At 40.5% G+C, this 19,017-nt stretch overlaps 1 protein-coding gene across 6 annotated transcripts in view; it reads left to right on the forward strand.

Moving 5' to 3' along the window:
* LOC115216820 (solute carrier family 12 member 2) overlaps positions 1-19,017 on the forward strand; it is a 371,203-nt gene that overhangs the window by 350,346 nt on the left and 1,840 nt on the right. For all 6 annotated transcript variants that reach the window (XM_036506827.1, XM_029786404.2, XM_036506823.1 and 3 more), the window contains 5 exons: positions 2,201-2,446; positions 10,168-10,282; positions 13,513-13,599; positions 16,213-16,330; positions 18,905-18,972. In XM_036506827.1, coding sequence (XP_036362720.1) covers positions 2,201-2,446; positions 10,168-10,282; positions 13,513-13,599; positions 16,213-16,330; positions 18,905-18,972 — 634 coding nt within the window. The remainder of the gene's footprint in view (positions 1-2,200; positions 2,447-10,167; positions 10,283-13,512; positions 13,600-16,212; positions 16,331-18,904; positions 18,973-19,017) is intronic.

Here is a 19,017-nt window from a genome sequence, read left to right on the forward strand (position 1 = left end):
TTTATCCTTTGAACTGTCCAGCATGACAGACCTTACCAGGAGCTTGTACTCTACTGGTATAGCTCTCAGGGTCACAGAGGTATTCAAGCCACCACATTACAACAAGGGCTGGCCCTTGTGATGAGACAAGGTAATGTGTGAATAATTCAAAACAATTTGCAAAAATAAGCAATACATTTAATGAATAAATCTAAAAGCAGAAAGGTTAAGTAGGAATATTTTCCTTCAGTAATGCAAATTTACGAAGCACCTGACGCTTACACATCACGTCACTATTTACATTGGTAATCTATTGATTATTTATAATATATATATATATATATATATATATATATATATATACACACACACACACACACATATATATATAAGGATAAGATCGTTAATTTAAATATCGATCTTATCAAGTGACCAGCATGGGAGTAAAACCTTCAAAGGTGATAATTATTATTAAAATTATAATTTTAATATACATATATATATATATATATATATATATATATATATATATATAATATATATATATATATATATATATATATATATAACTAGGTGGACTTATGTGGTGTGTGAATGACAGTTACGGTCTCAGCCAATGACCAACTGACAAAACTCAGTTCTGGTGATGTGATGCAAACCAATGTGCGTTCAGACAGTAAATTAACATGCTTGCCCAACCTCTTGTAGATAGCAACCAATCTCCCAAGGTTTCATTCGGTGGAATTGAACCTGAAACCACATGGTTGTGAAGAAGCAAACTTCTTACCACACAGCCATGCATGCGCCTTAAATTAATAGATAAAAGATGGAATTATTTCTGCTTTGATATAAGACCTGCTTCACCAGGGCTGACCCGGGACTCAGCAATAACATCAAGAATCATATCAACAACAATATTTTCTCATTGATTCAGGCAGCTGCTAAGGTCAGTGACAAAACAACAAAAAGCATTCCTGGTGATGGATTGCAAAGTGTTGTTTGTCCAATAAATAGATCAACATCTCATCAATCCAGCCAGCTACTGCTATCGATGTTCCTTACTAAATCAAGTTATACCACTGTATCACTGGCTCGCTCTATTTATATACCTGCGTATGTATTTATTCGACTGTTGCATGATAGTATGTTGGAGGAGCAGAGTAGTTTCCTGTAGACATTGATACAAATATATTTTATCACGTAACACAAATAAACACTGATAGATAGATATTTGTGTATATTGTTAGAAGTAATTTATTTTCTTTCTTTTTTTTCTCTCTATTTCTACTTATTTTTTGGCTATTCTTTTTTTGCGTATGTTTTTCCAACAAGTCATTAGGAACCTAAGCTCAAAGGGTACAGACTTGTACATGTCGTGTGGATATGAAGTTTGTTTTTGAAAATACATGGTTTCCATGTTCAATTCCTATTCAAGCACTATTTTTGCCATATCTCAGTTAAACCCTGAACAATTCTCTTCTAAAACGTGAGCTGTCATGTAGCTCCTCAACACCAAGGAATCTGTTCTATTCTGGTCTCTTCTATGATCCCTTCCATTCTGTTCTATTCTGGTCTTATGCATCTTGTAGCATAAAGCCACTCTCTTGGGGTTCTTTGTCTTGTAAACTGCATAGTGATCTCACTGGAGCTGGTGGCATGAAGAAAGCACCAAATACAGGCTGTAAAGTGGTTGGTGTTAGGAAGGGTATCCAGTTGTAGAAACTATTTCAAAGAAGACACTGGAGCACAATGCAGTTCTTGAGCCTACTGGACCCTGTCAAACTGTCCAGCTTGTGCCAGCATGGAGCTTGAACTTTAATGACGATGGTGATGTTGGTGTTGGTGGTATGGTGGTGGTGGTGGTGGTGGTGGTGGTGGCAGTGTATATCAATAAAAAGTGTAAACACGAGATCTGTCAAATGAAGACTCTTGCTATATTCGTTTGAATGTGTTAATCTGTTGTTTACCAACTGATCAAGTGCAACACCAAAATATATATAAAAATTTACTACTTGGATGGTTTCATTCTTTCTATTGGTGATAGTGGAGGTGGTGGTGGTGGTGATGGTGGTGGCGGTGGTGGTGGTGGTGATCGTGAAACACATGTTTATATTACCCAGGGTGCAGTGTTTTACTTTTTAAAATTTAGCATGTTTTGCTCTATTTTATTTCATTTTATTTTGTTTTGTCTCGATTTAACCCGTTTCTCTTTTATTTTCAGAGCCAGCGCCGCAACGTTACGATGACGATGATATTGAGGAACCGAAAACTCCAGAACGCCGTCCAAGTATCTTTGACAGTACCCTGCTTCAGGGCATGGATGATATTATAGCCACACCAGACGTCATCCATGAGAGTATTGTGAAGCCAGATAACTTTTCTGAGGAAACGCTCAAAATGATGAACCGGTTTAATGAAAAGCAGAAGAAGGGCACCATTGATGTTTGGTGGCTCTTTGATGATGGAGGTATTCACATATGTCTGCCTGTCTCTCTGTTCTTATTTGTGTGTGTATATCTATGTCTGTTTGTCTGTTTCTCATTATTTGTCTACCTCTGTCTTTGTCTTTTTTTCTGTCTTTCTGTGTGTCAGTACATATATTTGTCTGTTTCTGCCTGTCCCTCTCTCATCTTCATCATGTTTCAGTCATTTGACTGCAGCCATGCTGGAGCACCGCCTTTACTCGAGCAAAGTTACGGGGACATAAACACACCAGCATCGGTTGTCAAGCGATGTTGGGGGGACAAACACATACACACACACACACACACACATATATATATATATATATATATATATATATACGATGGGCTTCTTTCAGATTCTGTCTACCAAATCCACTTACAAGTCTTTGGTCAGCCTGATGCTATAGTAGAAGACACTTGCCCAAGGTGCCATGCAGTGGGACTGAATCCGGAACCATGTGGTTCATCAGCAAGCTACTTACCACACAGCTACTCTTGCGGTCTTCCATAAACAACCTTGGCCTTCTGCTATCCATGCTTGCATGGTTCCAATGGTTTGACAGGATCTGATGAGCTGGAGAGCTGCACAAGGTTCCAGTCTGATTTGGCATGGTTTCTACAGCTGGATGCCCTTCCTAATACCAACCACTCCAGGAGTGTAATGGGTGCTTTTACGTACCATTTACATGTCGCCAGCAAAGACTATGACTACCATTCATGGGTGGGTGCCATTCACATGGCACCATCAATGACCATGTCTATGATTCATGGGTGGGTGCCATTTACATGGCACAAGCAACAACGATGCATGGGTATCATTTACATGGCACCGGCAGTGACCATGACTGATGGTTGCCATTTACTCGGCACCACCAACGACCACGATTCCCAGGTGCCAATTTACATGGCACCGTCATTCACCATGACTATGATGCATGGCTGTCATGCAAATCTGTTGCTACCTGCTTGTCTCTCTGTGTCTGTTCGTCTCTCTATCTATGCTTACCTTTGCCTGTCTGTTTGTATATGCAAGTCTCTTGCCCTCTGTCTGTCTGTATGTCTTTCTCTATGGCTGTATATATGTCTGCCTTTCTCTATATGTAAATCTGTGTGCTCTTTATGTATGTCTGTTAATATTTATGTCTGACTATCTCGCTATCTGTCAGTGTGTGTCTGTTTTTGCCCATCTATCAGTATATATATATATATAAATAAGAGGAGATGGATTTCATATTAGGCCTTTATTAGATACAACATATGTTTCAACCCATCAGTCTGGGTTTCTGCAGGTACATTGATAAAGATGTCTCGCTAGAGATTTTTAGTGCCTAGTTCTTTCTTCCCTAAACATTGGATTGTACGAGTCCCTACCTTTCATGCATGTATTTGTTTTTTCTTCTCTGTGGATGACAACAGGTAACCTAAACTGTGTTGGTGCTCTGTTCAGCATTTAAACACACTAATCAGCTTATACTTATTTCTCTAAATTGTTTATTATTATTATTATATATATATATATGAAGTCCAACCCATGCCAGCGTGGAAGGTGGACATTAAATGATGATTGCAGAGACCCCCTTTCTGTCATGACTGACCATGGGATTGCACCTAGGAAGTTACCCACCCAGGTACAAGTCCAGGCAAGGTTGTTTATGGAAGACCAGCAGTCGCCCATGCATACCAGCCTCCCCTCTCCACGCCACCAGTGTTAGCCAAGGGAAAGACAAAGGCCGATACAGCTTGGCACCAGTGACGTCGCAACACATTTCTTCAGCTGAGTGAACTGGAGCAATGTGAAATAAAGTATCTTGCTCAAGAACACAACACGCAGCCTGGTCCAGGATTCGAACTCACAATCTCATGATCGTAAGCTTGATGCTCTAACCACTGAGCCATGCACCTTCATAAATGATCATCTTTATATATAAAAGTGAAGTTGTGTGTCTGTCTCCTACGATTTAGATTCCTAACTACTCCCACATTTTGCGGTGCAGTTTAACCAAAACCGGGTATCTTATAGTCGTGATTCATATCGAGCCCTTCTGGGTATTAGCATGCGTCTACGATGAGTCTACGATATAAAAAAAAATTTGCCATCATTTTTTTCCATTTTAGTGCATTTTTTCGCTATTATACAAGGGAAGTAACTCTCTAAAAATGTCTACGATGAGTCAACGATAAAAAAAAAAATTTACCATAATTTTTTTTTCCATTTTTTGGCTATTTTTTGGCTATATCTCTCTAAAAATGCTTATATAGTTATTTCCCTTACAAACCCGAGCAACGCCGAACGATACTGCTAGTATATATATATATGTCTGTTGGTATTTATGTCTGTCTCCAAATGCTTCTCAGTATATCTCTTTATTTGTGTCTCTCTCTATGAGCGTTTATGTCTTCCTTCCTGTTTGCCTGCCGTTACGTATGACTGTTTGTCAATACATCTGTCTTAGTATTTACATCAGTCTCTCTCACTCACTCACTCACTCAAACAATCAATCAATACACACATACATCTATTCATCCATCCATGTATCCATCCATCCATCTTTGTATGTGTGTGTGTGATATTTCTATCTGTCCACCTGCTTGTCTGCCAACCTGCCTCCCTGCTTGCCTTCCCCCATCTCTCTGTATCCAGAATTTGTCTTTCTGTCTCTGTCTCTCCGAAATCACTACTAAAATATAGATTTCTCTCCTGGCTCTACATAAAAGCCAATGTTACAGAAAATCGTTTGGAATCATTGAATGTTTGTAATTTGTAACAGTTATCATCATAAGAGACAGATATTTTTTATCCCCTTTCTCACCCCCTTTTTTTTGCTTGGTTATGTGGTTAAGAAGATCACTTTGTGACTACATGGTTTTAGATTCAGTCCCACTACCCAGTACCTTGAGCGAGTGTCTTCTGCTATAGTCTCAAGCTGACTAAAGCCTTCTGAGTGAACTTGTCTACAGAAACTGTGTGGAAGCCTGTTATGTGTGTGTATATATGTATGCATCTATGTATGCACACATGTGTATGTATATACATACATACATACATACATATATATATATATGTATATAATGTATTTTTGTACATATATGTATGTATGTATATATATATATATATATATTTATGTGTATGTATACACACACACTTATATTGTATTTTAGCACTTATAAGGAAGCCCCTACTTTTAGGGGCTTAAAATTTGGAAAAAGGTTTTGTAGGGGATTATAATACTATTCATGTATAAGAAACTCCCACATTTTTTTAGCCTAATTTTTGACAAAAAATGGTTCTTTATACACGTTAAAATATGGTATATATATATATATATATAAGAGATCAAAACCAACTGAAATTGCAAAGATAATCTGGAACTCAACTGAGGAAAGAAAACTCCGAATGACCCGTCCTTGTTTTCTTTGTATTGTCTCTCTGGATGTTTTGTTGTCCTCTTTTTTCTATCACCTAACTGTCTGGATGTTTTGCATTCTTATCCCATTTTGTATTTTATATATATATATATATATATATATATATATATATATATATATTATATATATATATATATGTATATGATCGTTGCCAAAGCAGCTAACTGGCTTCCGTGCTGGTAGTACATATAAAGCACCATTCGAGCATCATGATTGTTACCTGCGTCACCTTACTGGCACTTGAACAAAACATTCAAGCAAGGTCATTGCCAGTGCCGCTGGACTGGCTCCTGTGCAGGTGACACTTAAAAAACATCATTTGAGCGTGGCTGTTGCCAGTACCACCTGACTGGTCACCTGAAAAAACATTCAAGCAAGGTCATTGCCAGTGCTGCTGGACTGGCTCCTGTGCAGGTGACACTTAAAAAACACCATTTGAGCGTGGCTGTTGCCAGTACCACCTGACTGGTCACCTGAAAAAACATTCAAGCAAGGTCATTGCCAGTGCTGCTGGACTGGCTCCTGTGCAGGTGACACTTAAAAAACACCATTTGAGCGTGGCTGTTGCCAGTACCACCTGACTGGTCACCTGAAAAAACATTCAAGCAAGGTCATTGCCAGTGCTGCTGGACTGGCTCCTGTGCAGGTGACACTTAAAAAACACCATTTGAGCGTGGCTGTTGCCAGTACCACCTGACTGGTCACCTGAAAAAACATTCAAGCAAGGTCATTGCCAGTGCTGCTGGACTGGCTCCTGTGCAGGTGACACTTAAAAAACACCATTTGAGCGTGGCTGTTGCCAGTACCACCTGACTGGTCACCTGAAAAAACATTCAAGCAAGGTCATTGCCAGTGCTGCTGGACTGGCTCCTGTGCAGGTGACACTTAAAAAACACCATTTGAGCGTGGCTGTTGCCAGTACCACCTGACTGGTCACCTGAAAAAACATTCAAGCAAGGTCATTGCCAGTGCTGCTGGACTGGCTCCTGTGCAGGTGACACTTAAAAAACACCATTTGAGCGTGGCTGTTGCCAGTACCACCTGACTGGTCACCTGAAAAAACATTCAAGCAAGGTCATTGCCAGTGCTGCTGGACTGGCTCCTGTGCAGGTGACACTTAAAAAACACCATTTGAGCGTGGCTGTTGCCAGTACCACCTGACTGGTCACCTGAAAAAACATTCAAGCAAGGTCATTGCCAGTGCTGCTGGACTGGCTCCTGTGCAGGTGACACTTAAAAAACACCATTTGAGCGTGGCTGTTGCCAGTACCACCTGACTGGTCACCTGAAAAAACATTCAAGCAAGGTCATTGCCAGTGCTGCTGGACTGGCTCCTGTGCAGGTGACACTTAAAAAACACCATTTGAGCGTGGCTGTTGCCAGTACCACCTGACTGGTCACATGAAAAAACATTCAAGCAAGGTCATTGCCAGTGCTGCTGGACTGGCTCCTGTGCAGGTGACACTTAAAAAACACCATTTGAGCGTGGCTGTTGCCAGTACCACCTGACTGGTCACATGAAAAAACATTCAAGCAAGGTCATTGCCAGTGCTGCTGGACTGGCTCCTGTGCAGGTGACACTTAAAAAACACCATTTGAGCGTGGCTGTTGCCAGTACCACCTGACTGGTCACCTGAAAAAAATTCAAGCAAGGTCATTGCCAGTGCTGCTGGACTGGCTCCTGTGCAGGTGACACTTAAAAAACACCATTTGAGCGTGGCTGTTGCCAGTACCACCTGACTGGTCACCTGAAAAAACATTCAAGCAAGGTCATTGCCAGTGCTGCTGGACTGGCTCCTGTGCAGGTGACACTTAAAAAACACCATTTGAGCGTGGCTGTTGCCAGTACCACCTGACTGGTCACTGAAAAAACATTCAAGCAAGGTCATTGCCAGTGCTGCTGGACTGGCTCCTGTGCAGGTGACACTTAAAAAACACCATTTGAGCGTGGCTGTTGCCAGTACCACCTGACTGGTCACATGAAAAAACATTCAAGCAAGGTCATTGCCAGTGCTGCTGGACTGGCTCCTGTGCAGGTGACACTTAAAAAACACCATTTGAGCGTGGCTGTTGCCAGTACCACCTGACTGGTCACATGAAAAAACATTCAAGCAAGGTCATTGCCAGTGCTGCTGGACTGGCTCCTGTGCAGGTGACACTTAAAAAACACCATTTGAGCGTGGCTGTTGCCAGTACCACCTGACTGGTCACATGAAAAAACATTCAAGCAAGGTCATTGCCAGTGCTGCTGGACTGGCTCCTGTGCAGGTGACACTTAAAAAACACCATTTGAGCGTGGCTGTTGCCAGTACCACCTGACTGGTCACCTGAAAAAACATTCAAGCAAGGTCATTGCCAGTGCTGCTGGACTGGCTCCTGTGCAGGTGACACTTAAAAAACCCATTTGAGCGTGGCTGTTGCCAGTACCACCTGACTGGTCACCTGAAAAAACATTCAAGCAAGGTCATTGCCAGTGCTGCTGGACTGGCTCCTGTGCAGGTGACACTTAAAAAACACCATTTGAGCGTGGCTGTTGCCAGTACCACTTGACTGGTCACATGAAAAAACATTCAAGCAAGGTCATTGCCAGTGCTGCTGGACTGGCTCCTGTGCAGGTGACACTTAAAAAACACCATTTGAGCGTGGCTGTTGCCAGTACCACCTGACTGGTCACCTGAAAAAACATTCAAGCAAGGTCATTGCCAGTGCTGCTGGACTGGCTCCTGTGCAGGTGACACTTAAAAAACACCATTTGAGCGTGGCTGTTGCCAGTACCACCTGACTGGTCACATGAAAAAACATTCAAGCAAGGTCATTGCCAGTGCTGCTGGACTGGCTCCTGTGCAGGTGACACTTAAAAAACACCATTTGAGCGTGGCTGTTGCCAGTACCACCTGACTGGTCACATGAAAAAACATTCAAGCAAGGTCATTGCCAGTGCTGCTGGACTGGCTCCTGTGCAGGTGACACTTAAAAAACACCATTTGAGCGTGGCTGTTGCCAGTACCACCTGACTGGTCACATGAAAAAACATTCAAGCAAGGTCATTGCCAGTGCTGCTGGACTGGCTCCTGTGCAGGTGACACTTAAAAACAACCATTTGAGCGTGGCTGTTGCCAGTACCACCTGACTGGTCACCTGAAAAAACATTCAAGCAAGGTCATTGCCAGTGCTGCTGGACTGGCTCCTGTGCAGGTGACACTTAAAAAACACCATTTGAGCGTGGCTGTTGCCAGTACCACCTGACTGGTCACATGAAAAAACATTCAAGCAAGGTCATTGCCAGTGCTGCTGGACTGGCTCCTGTGCAGGTGACACTTAAAAAACACCATTTGAGCGTGGCTGTTGCCAGTACCACCTGACTGGTCACCTGAAAAAACATTCAAGCAAGGTCATTGCCAGTGCTGCTGGACTGGCTCCTGTGCAGGTGACACTTAAAAAACACCATTTGAGCGTGGCTGTTGCCAGTACCACCTGACTGGTCACATGAAAAAACATTCAAGCAAGGTCATTGCCAGTGCTGCTGGACTGGCTCCTGTGCAGGTGACACTTAAAAAACACCATTTGAGCGTGGCTGTTGCCAGTACCACCTGACTGGTCACATGAAAAAACATTCAAGCAAGGTCATTGCCAGTGCTGCTGGACTGGCTCCTGTGCAGGTGACACTTAAAAAACACCATTTGAGCGTGGCTGTTGCCAGTACCACCTGACTGGTCACCTGAAAAAACATTCAAGCAAGGTCATTGCCAGTGCTGCTGGACTGGCTCCTGTGCAGGTGACACTTAAAAAACACCATTTGAGCGTGGCTGTTGCCAGTACCACCTGACTGGCAATGACCTTGCTTCAATGTTTTTTCATGTGACCAGTGCCGCTGGACTGGCTCCTGTGCTGGTGACCCGTAAAAAACACCATTTGAGTGTGGATGTTAAACGATGATGATAATACTGATGCTGATGATATACACACACACACATATATATTTGTGTTTTTGTATATTTGTCTCCCTTTACCACTATTGTACGACTGATTTGGTTTGTTTACATTCCCATAACTTAATGGTTCAGTAAATGAGACTGCTAAATAAGTACCAGATATAAAACACCTGATCCATATAACACACCCCACCTCACCACTCCCACTGTACCTAGTTTTTTCTTCCCCTAACAATGGATTGCAAGAGTCCCTACCTATCATGCATTTATCTTTTTTTGTTTTTCTCTGCAACTCTCTTAGTTGCTTCAGTATTTCTTCCCTCATGGATGTTTGTGGCTAACATTTCTCTTCTTTCTTTTACCAGGTCTGACTCTGTTGATTCCATACTTGATTTCCCTGGAATCTAACTGGAATAAAAACAAGTTACGGGTATTTACTGCTGGGACCAAGAAGGGAGAACTGGATCGTGAACAGCGACAGTAAGTCAACAGCCTAAAACTTTCCAGTATATTCTATTTACTTTCTGCATGTGTCTTAAAACGTTTTTGAGGAAATTACAAGGGACCGGGAGTTATAGTGATTTAATTTTATTTAATTTTATTTTATTGGCTCAAAAGGCGAAAGCAGGGAGTTATGTACAGGGAGGATGGTCATACAAAGAGTTCAGGCCATTTCCGGTCAAGAGAGATTTTGAACCGAGCAGTCATTGGCATCTTCACTATCTCATCTGGCAGCTTATTCCACGGATCCTCAACCCGGACGGAGAAAGCCCCTCTCCTTCGATTGAGATGAAATCGTCATAGATAGAGCTTTTCGGAGTGACCCCACTGCCCACGCTCTGGAGCAGGAGTGAAGAACAGCTCTTTCAAGAGGTTACACTTTCCGCTTATGATGTTGTGAGCAAGAATGACATCAGCACGGCATCGTTGTTTTTCGAGAGAATAAAGGTCGAGCGTCTTCAGCCTTTCTTCATAAGACAAATGCTTGAGACCAAGAACCATGTGGGTAGCCAGCTTCTGGACTCTTTCGAGATTTGATGTACTTGAGAAGACGCATCAAGCTGAGTAAAATTGCCGTCATCCGTACATGCAGGTGTCAGTGCCACATAAAATACACTTGTGCTGGTGGCTTGTAGAAAACACCTAGTACACTCTGTAAAGTGGTTGGTGTTAGGAAGGGCATCCAGCTGTAGAAACCATGCCACAACAGACAATTGGAGTCTGCACATTTAAATTCTTCATTATTTTCTATAACAAAAATGATGGCACATGGCCTAGTGGTTAGATGCACTCATAATAATAAGATTATGGTTTCAATTCCTGGACGTAACGGCAGGCAAACAGGAAGGAAGACATAAACGCTCATAGAGAGAGACAAAAAGAGATATACTGAGAAGCATTTGGAGACAGACATAAATACCAACAGGCATATATATATATAATGATTATTTATGAAGGTGCATGGCTCAGTGGTTAGAGCATCAAGCTTACGATCATGAGATTGTGAATTTGAATCCCGGACCAGGCTGCGTGTTGAGATCTTGAGCAAGATACTTTATTTCACATTGTTCCAGTTCACTCATCTGTAGAAAGGAATTGCAACGTCACTTGTGCCAAGCTGTATCAGCCCTTACCTTTCTCTTGGATAACATCGGTGGTGTGGAGAGGGGAGGCCGGTATGCATGGGCGACTGCTGGTCTTCCATAAAAAACCTTGCCTGGACTTGTACCTGGGTAGGTAACTTCCTAGGTACAATCTCATGGTCAGTCATGACACAAAGGGGGTCTCTGCAATCATCATTTAATGTCCACCTTCCACGCTGGCATGGTTTGGACTTCATTATTATGTTTTTGGACAAAACACTTCATTCCATGTTGCTTCAATCCACTGAGTTGTAAATGAGTTCTAGCAGATGCTGCGAAGTTGATTCTGTGATGAACTAGTGACCACTAGATTAGTATGTTTCACTCATGATTATAAGGTCATAGTTTCAATTCCTGGATGGTGTTTTGTGTTCTTGGACAAAACACTTCATTTCATGTTGCTTCAATCCACTCAAATATAAATGAGGTCTAGTAGTAGTCGTTGGAAAGTTGAGCTTGCGATGGACCAGTTCCATGTTTAGCAGTGTCAAGGGTATTGTAATGTCAGTGACTTGTATGCTGTGGAAACCTGGCTAAGCTCTGGCCTTATGAGTCTTGGGGCTTATGACAGACCCCTGTCTTTTATCTTTCACTTGTTTTAGTCATTTGACTGTGGCCATTCAGGAGCACTGCTTTGAAGAATTACTCTCTTTTACTTGTTTCAGTCATGTGACTGTGGCCATGCTGGAGCACCGCCTTTAGTTGAGCAAATCGAGCCCAGGACTTATTCTTTGTAAGCCTAGTACCTATTCTATCAGTCTCTTTTGCCGAACTGCTAAGTTACAGGGACGTACACACACCAGCATCGGTTGTCAAACGATGTTGGGGGGACAAACACAGACACACACACAGACACACACACACACACACACATATATATATACATATATACGACGGGTTTCTTTCAGTTTCCGTCTACCAAATCCACTCACAAGGCTTTGGTCAGCCCGAGGCGTAAGCAAGCTACTTACCACACAGCCCACTCCTGCGCTTATAATTTGTTAGTCGAATGAATCGACCCCAGTACTTGTTTTATTTTTCTAAGCCTCATACTCATTTTATTGGTTTCTTGCTGAACTGCCAAGTTACGAGGATATAAACACACCAACACAAGTTGTCAAGTGGTGGTAGGGGACAGACAGACACACATATGTGCATGCTCATGCACACGCACACACATGACCATGTGATCACTTGGCTGACCAGACTATCAGGTGTTGTTACACATCGCTGGTCACAATGTGCTTTGCATCATTTTAGTCTTGAATGATGCCATCCTGCTGGTTAGGTGAGCAAGCCAACATTCACCAATGATTCGGAAGGAGCAATGTAAAATGAAGTGTTTTGTTCAAGAACACAATGCACTGCAAGACCTGAGAATCGAACCTGTGATCTACCAATTGTAAGTGCAACAGTCTAACCATTAGGCCATGTATCTTCACTATATATGTGTGTGTGTGTGTGTGTGTCTGTGTGTGATGGGCTTCTTTCAGTTTCCATCTGTCAGGTCCACTCACAAGGCTTTGGTTGGCCTTAGGCTATAGAAGACAATTGCTCAAGATGCTGCATAATGGAACTGAAAATGGAACCATGTGATCAGGAAGCACATTTCTTATTTCTTTATTGCCCACAAGGGGCTAAACATAGAGGGGACAAACAAGGACAGAAAAAGGGACTGAGTTGATTACATCGACTCCAGTGTGTGACTGCTACTTAATTTATTGACTCCAAAAGGATGAAAGGCAAAGTTGACCTCAGCGGAATTTGAACTCAGAACGTAACGACAGACCGCTAAGTATTTCGACTAGCATGCTAACATTTCTGCTAGCTCGCCTCAGGAAGCACGTTTCTTACCACCCAGACTCTCCTGCACCTACATGGTAACAAAAGGGTTAAATTTTTTAAGTACTTTTTTTAAAAGCATGAATATCCCAGGATTTGAACTCAGATTGTTAAGAGATGCAACTAAATACCCACATTTCTATTTTTTTGTCCATCATTGCACTCATTCTGTTGAATTCAAGTGATTCTTTTATTTCTATTTATTTATTTTTTTTCTCAATTTAGACTTGCAACGTTGCTAAGCAAATTCCGTATAGAATGCAAAGATATGACTGTGATTCCAGATGTTGGCAAAATTCCCCGGAGAGAGAAGTAAGTTGGAATTACCATTTGTTTATTTGTAGACGTTTTCCTTCTGTCGCATTTTGGTAATATTTCCTCTTTTCAGCCAGTCTCAGATGGAATCAGTTATTGATTTATCTGCAAAGTAAAGAGTGTTGGCAAGGTTCCCTAAATATTTATGTGTATATTGAGGACTCTAATCATGTTGATTTGTAATATTGGCAGACAATGACATTTTTTTTTGTGTGTGTGTGTGTGTTGTGTGTGTGTGTGTTAGTGGAAGTTATAATTGATTAAACCAGCTTCAGCCTTTAACTGATGCTTTTTATTGATCCAGAAAATAAGTGGCGAAATTGAAGAGCAAGATTTGAACTCGGGAAGTGAAGGGCCGTAACTACATACCACAAGTCATTTTTGTCTGGTGCTTTGATGAGTCTGCCAATTGGCAGCCCTTAAAATTTTTTTTTTCTTCTTCCCCCTCCTCATCATCATTATCATCATCATCATCATCATCAACATCCTTTTTCCATTATGGTGTGCATTGGATGGTTCAATATGAATAGAATAAAGGGAGCTGTGCCAAGTTATAATGTCTGCTCTGTTATGGTTTTTACAGCTTGATTCCCTTCCTACTGCCAACCACTTCACAAAGTGCAGTGGGTGCTTTTTGTCATGGTACCAACACTGGTGAGGTCAACAAGTACACACAAGACAAAACACCATCAGCTGAGTAGGTTTAGTATTGAAGGATAAGAAAGTATGATAGAAGGACAGCAGCATGTCTCATCGTCATCATCATCATCATCATCATTTAACATCTCTTGTCCATTCTGGCATGGGTTGGGCGGTTTCTTATTTCTTTACTGCCCACAAGGGTGTACACACAGAGGGGAAAAACAAGGACAGACAAACGGATTAAGTTGATTATATCGACCTCAGTGCATAACTGGTACTTATTTACTTGACCCCGAAAGGATGAAATGCAAAGTCGACCTCTGCGGAACTTGAACTCAGAATGTAGCGGCATTTCTTTACTATTTCTTTACTACCCACAAGAGGCTAAACACAGAGAGGACAAACAAGGACAGACAAACGGATTGAATCGATTATATCAACCTCAGTGCATAACTGGTACTTATTTAATCGACCCTGAAAGGATGAAAGGCAAAGTCGACCTTGGCAGAATTTGAACTCAGAAGGTAGCGGCAAACGAAATATCGCTAAGCATTTCGCCCGGCTGATAGCTGGATTTGTCACACATGTGGTGATAGCTCATTCATGTTACTCCATAAATTAGTAATACATGAACAACTGATGAATGCATGTAGGACAGTTTCATTATGAATGAATTTGGTTGCTGAAAGCTCCTCACAGACATGACTGTAGATTTTATGTTGAACAGACAAATCTCCAAGGACACTTAGAAATTGTCCACAATTCCTAAGCTTGAATGTCCTTCACAAGAGACTACTGAGACTGTCCTTCTTGATGCACGTAACAACACTCAAGTCATTGTTGTTTATATTCTTCAGTAACCATTCCTAGAATGTGAGAGTTGACTTTCTAATGACCACATGGTCCAGCTGGTAGATATAGACAAAAATCTGGTGTTCTATTGGTTATGATGGCAAGGGTTCCAGTTGATCCAACCAGCAGAACAGTCTGCCCTTGAAATTGATGTGCAAGTGGCTGAGCATTTCACAGACATGTGTACCCTTTTTAGGGAGATTCGGTATGACACAAAATGTGACAAGAGTGGTCCTTTGAATTATAGATACAACATGTTTTTGCCAGCTGAGTGGACTGGAGTGATGTGGAATAAAGGTGTTTTGCTGAAGGACACAACATAGTACTGGGAATCAAACTCATGGCCTAATAATCATGAGCCAAACACTCTAACCACTAAGTGTGCACACAGGCTGGCACTGCTGCAGACATGAAACATGCATCTTTATTATGCATCTGATCTAGGATTGCAGCTTGATCACAGATTTCTCGCAGAGATGCAAAGTCACATATGCTTGGGTAGGGCAGTAGCTAATTTACGAACCCCTGTCCTTGACCTTATTTTATCAAACCTCCTAGAAATGTGAAAAAAAAAAAAAAAAAAGGAAAAGTCAACCTTTAGAGGTCTTGTACTCAGAACATGATCAAGTGTTCTAGTGTTCTGAATACAAAACGGCAAGCTGGCGGAACCGTTAGCACGCCAGGCGAAATGCTTAGCGGTATTTCGTCTGCCTTTACGTTCTGAGTTCAAATCCAGCCGAGGTCGACTTTGCCTTTCATCCTTTCGGGGTTGATAAATTAAGTACCAGTTACGCACTGAGGTTGATGTAATCGACTTAATCCCTTTGTCTGTCCTTGTTTGTCGCCCCTGTGTTTAGCCCCCTGTGGGCAATAAAGAAATAAGAACATGATCAAATGTAGCTAAGTACTGAAGAATATTCTTGTCCTTTACCTTACCACCTCTGTCAAAATGAGATTTCTTCTTTAAGTAAAAGACTAATAATTACAAATGGATTAAGTGGTGTGGTGGTGGTGGGGATATAATGTTTCGCTCTCTTTCCTTATCTTTTAAAAGACCTTGTTGATTGTGGTGGCCACATTATAATAATTGAATCTTTCCATTATTTTCTTATTCAGGAGGCAAGAGTTTGACAGTCTTCTTGAAGGTTTCATTTTGGATGAAGAGAAAGGGGAAACTAAAGAGAAGTATCCATGGAAAACAACTCGTGACCAATTGAAACTTCTTAAAGATAAGGTAGGTTGTTCACCATGCCTTAATACACAAGAAGCATTGTTTAATAAGTGATATGTTAAGAACAACAAAAAAACCCTAAAAAACCAACCCATTTTGAAATATAATCCTAACCCTCTTCCTGTCAGGTGTCCCAGATGAACCAACTTCACGGCAGGAGGTGCAGATGAGGGCAGCTGCATCAAACTCTCTCATGCACCAAATGTCAATTGCTAAAAAGCATTCGTGAAGTAAAATCATGTAGCAATACCAAATAGCGGTGCCCCAGCATGGCCACAGCTCGTGAGATGAAACTAGATGAAATGAAAAAAAAAATTAATAATATCAGGGTAATAAAGATTTTAGAAATTTTTAGTACTAGTGGGCTAGCGTATAGATAAATTAGTCAATAGACTATATATTATTCATATAAAATACAGTGTACATTTAAACACATTAAGAGGTTTCCATCATAGGAATCCTTTATGCTAGAAAGAACAGCTAAATTCCAAACCAGGAAATAGATCGTAAATATATTTATTTTTCATTCCCTTCGAGAATTTATCCCTAATTAGTGGTTTGGAATTTAGCTGTTCTTTCTAGCATAAAGGATTCGTATGATGGAAACCTCTTAATGTGTTAAATGTACACTGTCTTTTATATTTTATTTATATTTAGGTAGATACCTGTCTTATTATTTCTTTTGGATTATCACTTATATTACACAAGAAATTTAATTTTCATTTCTATATATGCATACAGTTGTATAAAAATGTACTAATATATGTATCATGTATTTGTGTGTGTGTGTGTGTGTGTGTGAGTACAAAGTTACATTAATGTTACCAATAAATGTTACCCTTCTAAAAGTATTGAGCCTTAATGTCATTAAATGTCTTGTTTCTTGATACAAATTCGTGTGTGTGTGAGTATATTTTTTAAAAATGTTTTTACACATTGTCTCAGTCATAAAGTCTAAATGTTGATACTTCACTGAGCATTTACTTCCTCTGAGCATCTTCTTCTCAGAAGCCATAATCATTCTCCTTCACTATTTGAATGGCAATTTATCATAGACAGATATACACACCCAGAAGGAGATAGATAGATAGATAGATAGATACATGGCGGCAAGCTGGTAGAAACGTTAGTACGCCGGGCGAAATGCTTAGCAGTATTTCATCTGCCGTTACGTTCTGAGTTCAAATTCCGCAGAGGTCGACTTTGCCTTTCATCCTTTTAGGGTCGATAAATTAAGTACCAGTTATGCACTGGGGTCGATATAATCGACTTAATCCGTTTGTCTGTCCTTGTTTGTCCTCTCTGTGTTTAACCCCTTGTGGGCAATAAAGAAATAAGATATATATCAGTGCATCAGCATGGCCGCAGCTCTGAGCTGAAACTAAAAAAGAGAAAATATATATATAATATATAATAATTATATATATATAATAATTATATTAGGGAGTATATATATATAATAATTATATTAGGGAGTATATCCAAACTTACAGGGAAAAATTTAGGATTAAATCAAATTTCACAATATAAATATAAATTAAATTAGAGATAAAACCACTATTAGGCAACTCAAACAGTGATAGACATAAACCAAAACATAAAAAACAAAAAATAAATATAATTAATATAATATATAATATATATATATAAAATATAAAATTTAAATTAAATTATTAAAATTTTAAATTAAAAATTTTTTTCAAATTAGCATTTCTCTTAAGCTACACATTATTGTTGCTATTGTAACATATATATTCCACAAAGCAGTGAATAAATATATATTGTTAGCATTATAATCAATACATCATTATATTATAAAATAAATTGTAATATATTGTCTCAATTATCAATGTCACATCTTTGTTACACATACAAATTTCAACCCATCAACTTGATCTCTTATGTTAAATAATTTTGTTGTGTTTGTGTTCGTCCATTCTCACCTTGTTGTCCTGTTGTCAAATATTAGAACTTATTGTCAGGCGGCGAGCTGGCAGCATCGTTTGCACGTCGGGCGAAATGCTTAGCGGTATTTCGTCTGCCGCTACGTTCTGAGTTCAAATTCCGCTGAGGTCACCTTTGCCTTTCACCCTTTTGGGGTCGATTAAACAAGTACCTATTTCTTTACTACCCACAAGGGGCTAAATACAGAGGGGACAAACAAGGACAGACAAATGGATTAAGTCGATTACATCGACCCCAGTGCGTAAATGGTACTTTATTTTTCGACCCCGAAAGGATGAAAGGCAAAGTCGACCTTGGCGGAATTTGAACTCAGAACGTAACGGCACACGAAATATGGCTACGCATTTCGTCCGACGTGCTAACGATTCTGCCAGCTCGCCGCCATTAAATAAGTACCAGTTATGCACTGGGGTCGATGTAATCGACTTAATCCCTTAGTCTGTCCTTGTTTGTCCCCTCTATGTTTAGCCCCTTATGGGCAATAAAGAATCAAATAATAGAATCTATTGTTATTGTCGTCACCATATTCATCATCATCATTGTTTTGTCATTGTTGTTGTCATCATCATCAACTATAATAATAATAAATACTTACCCCTACTTTCTCTTCAGACGAACCGGCATATACGGTTAAGGGAGTTATTGTTGCAACACTCCTCTGAGGCCAGTTTAATTGTTATGTAAGTAACGCAAACGTTTCCTTTCTTCAGCTATTGGATCTTTTC

Source organism: Octopus sinensis, linkage group LG10, assembly GCF_006345805.1.
Source record: "Octopus sinensis linkage group LG10, ASM634580v1, whole genome shotgun sequence".
NCBI classification, from domain to species: Eukaryota; Metazoa; Mollusca; class Cephalopoda; order Octopoda; family Octopodidae; genus Octopus; species Octopus sinensis.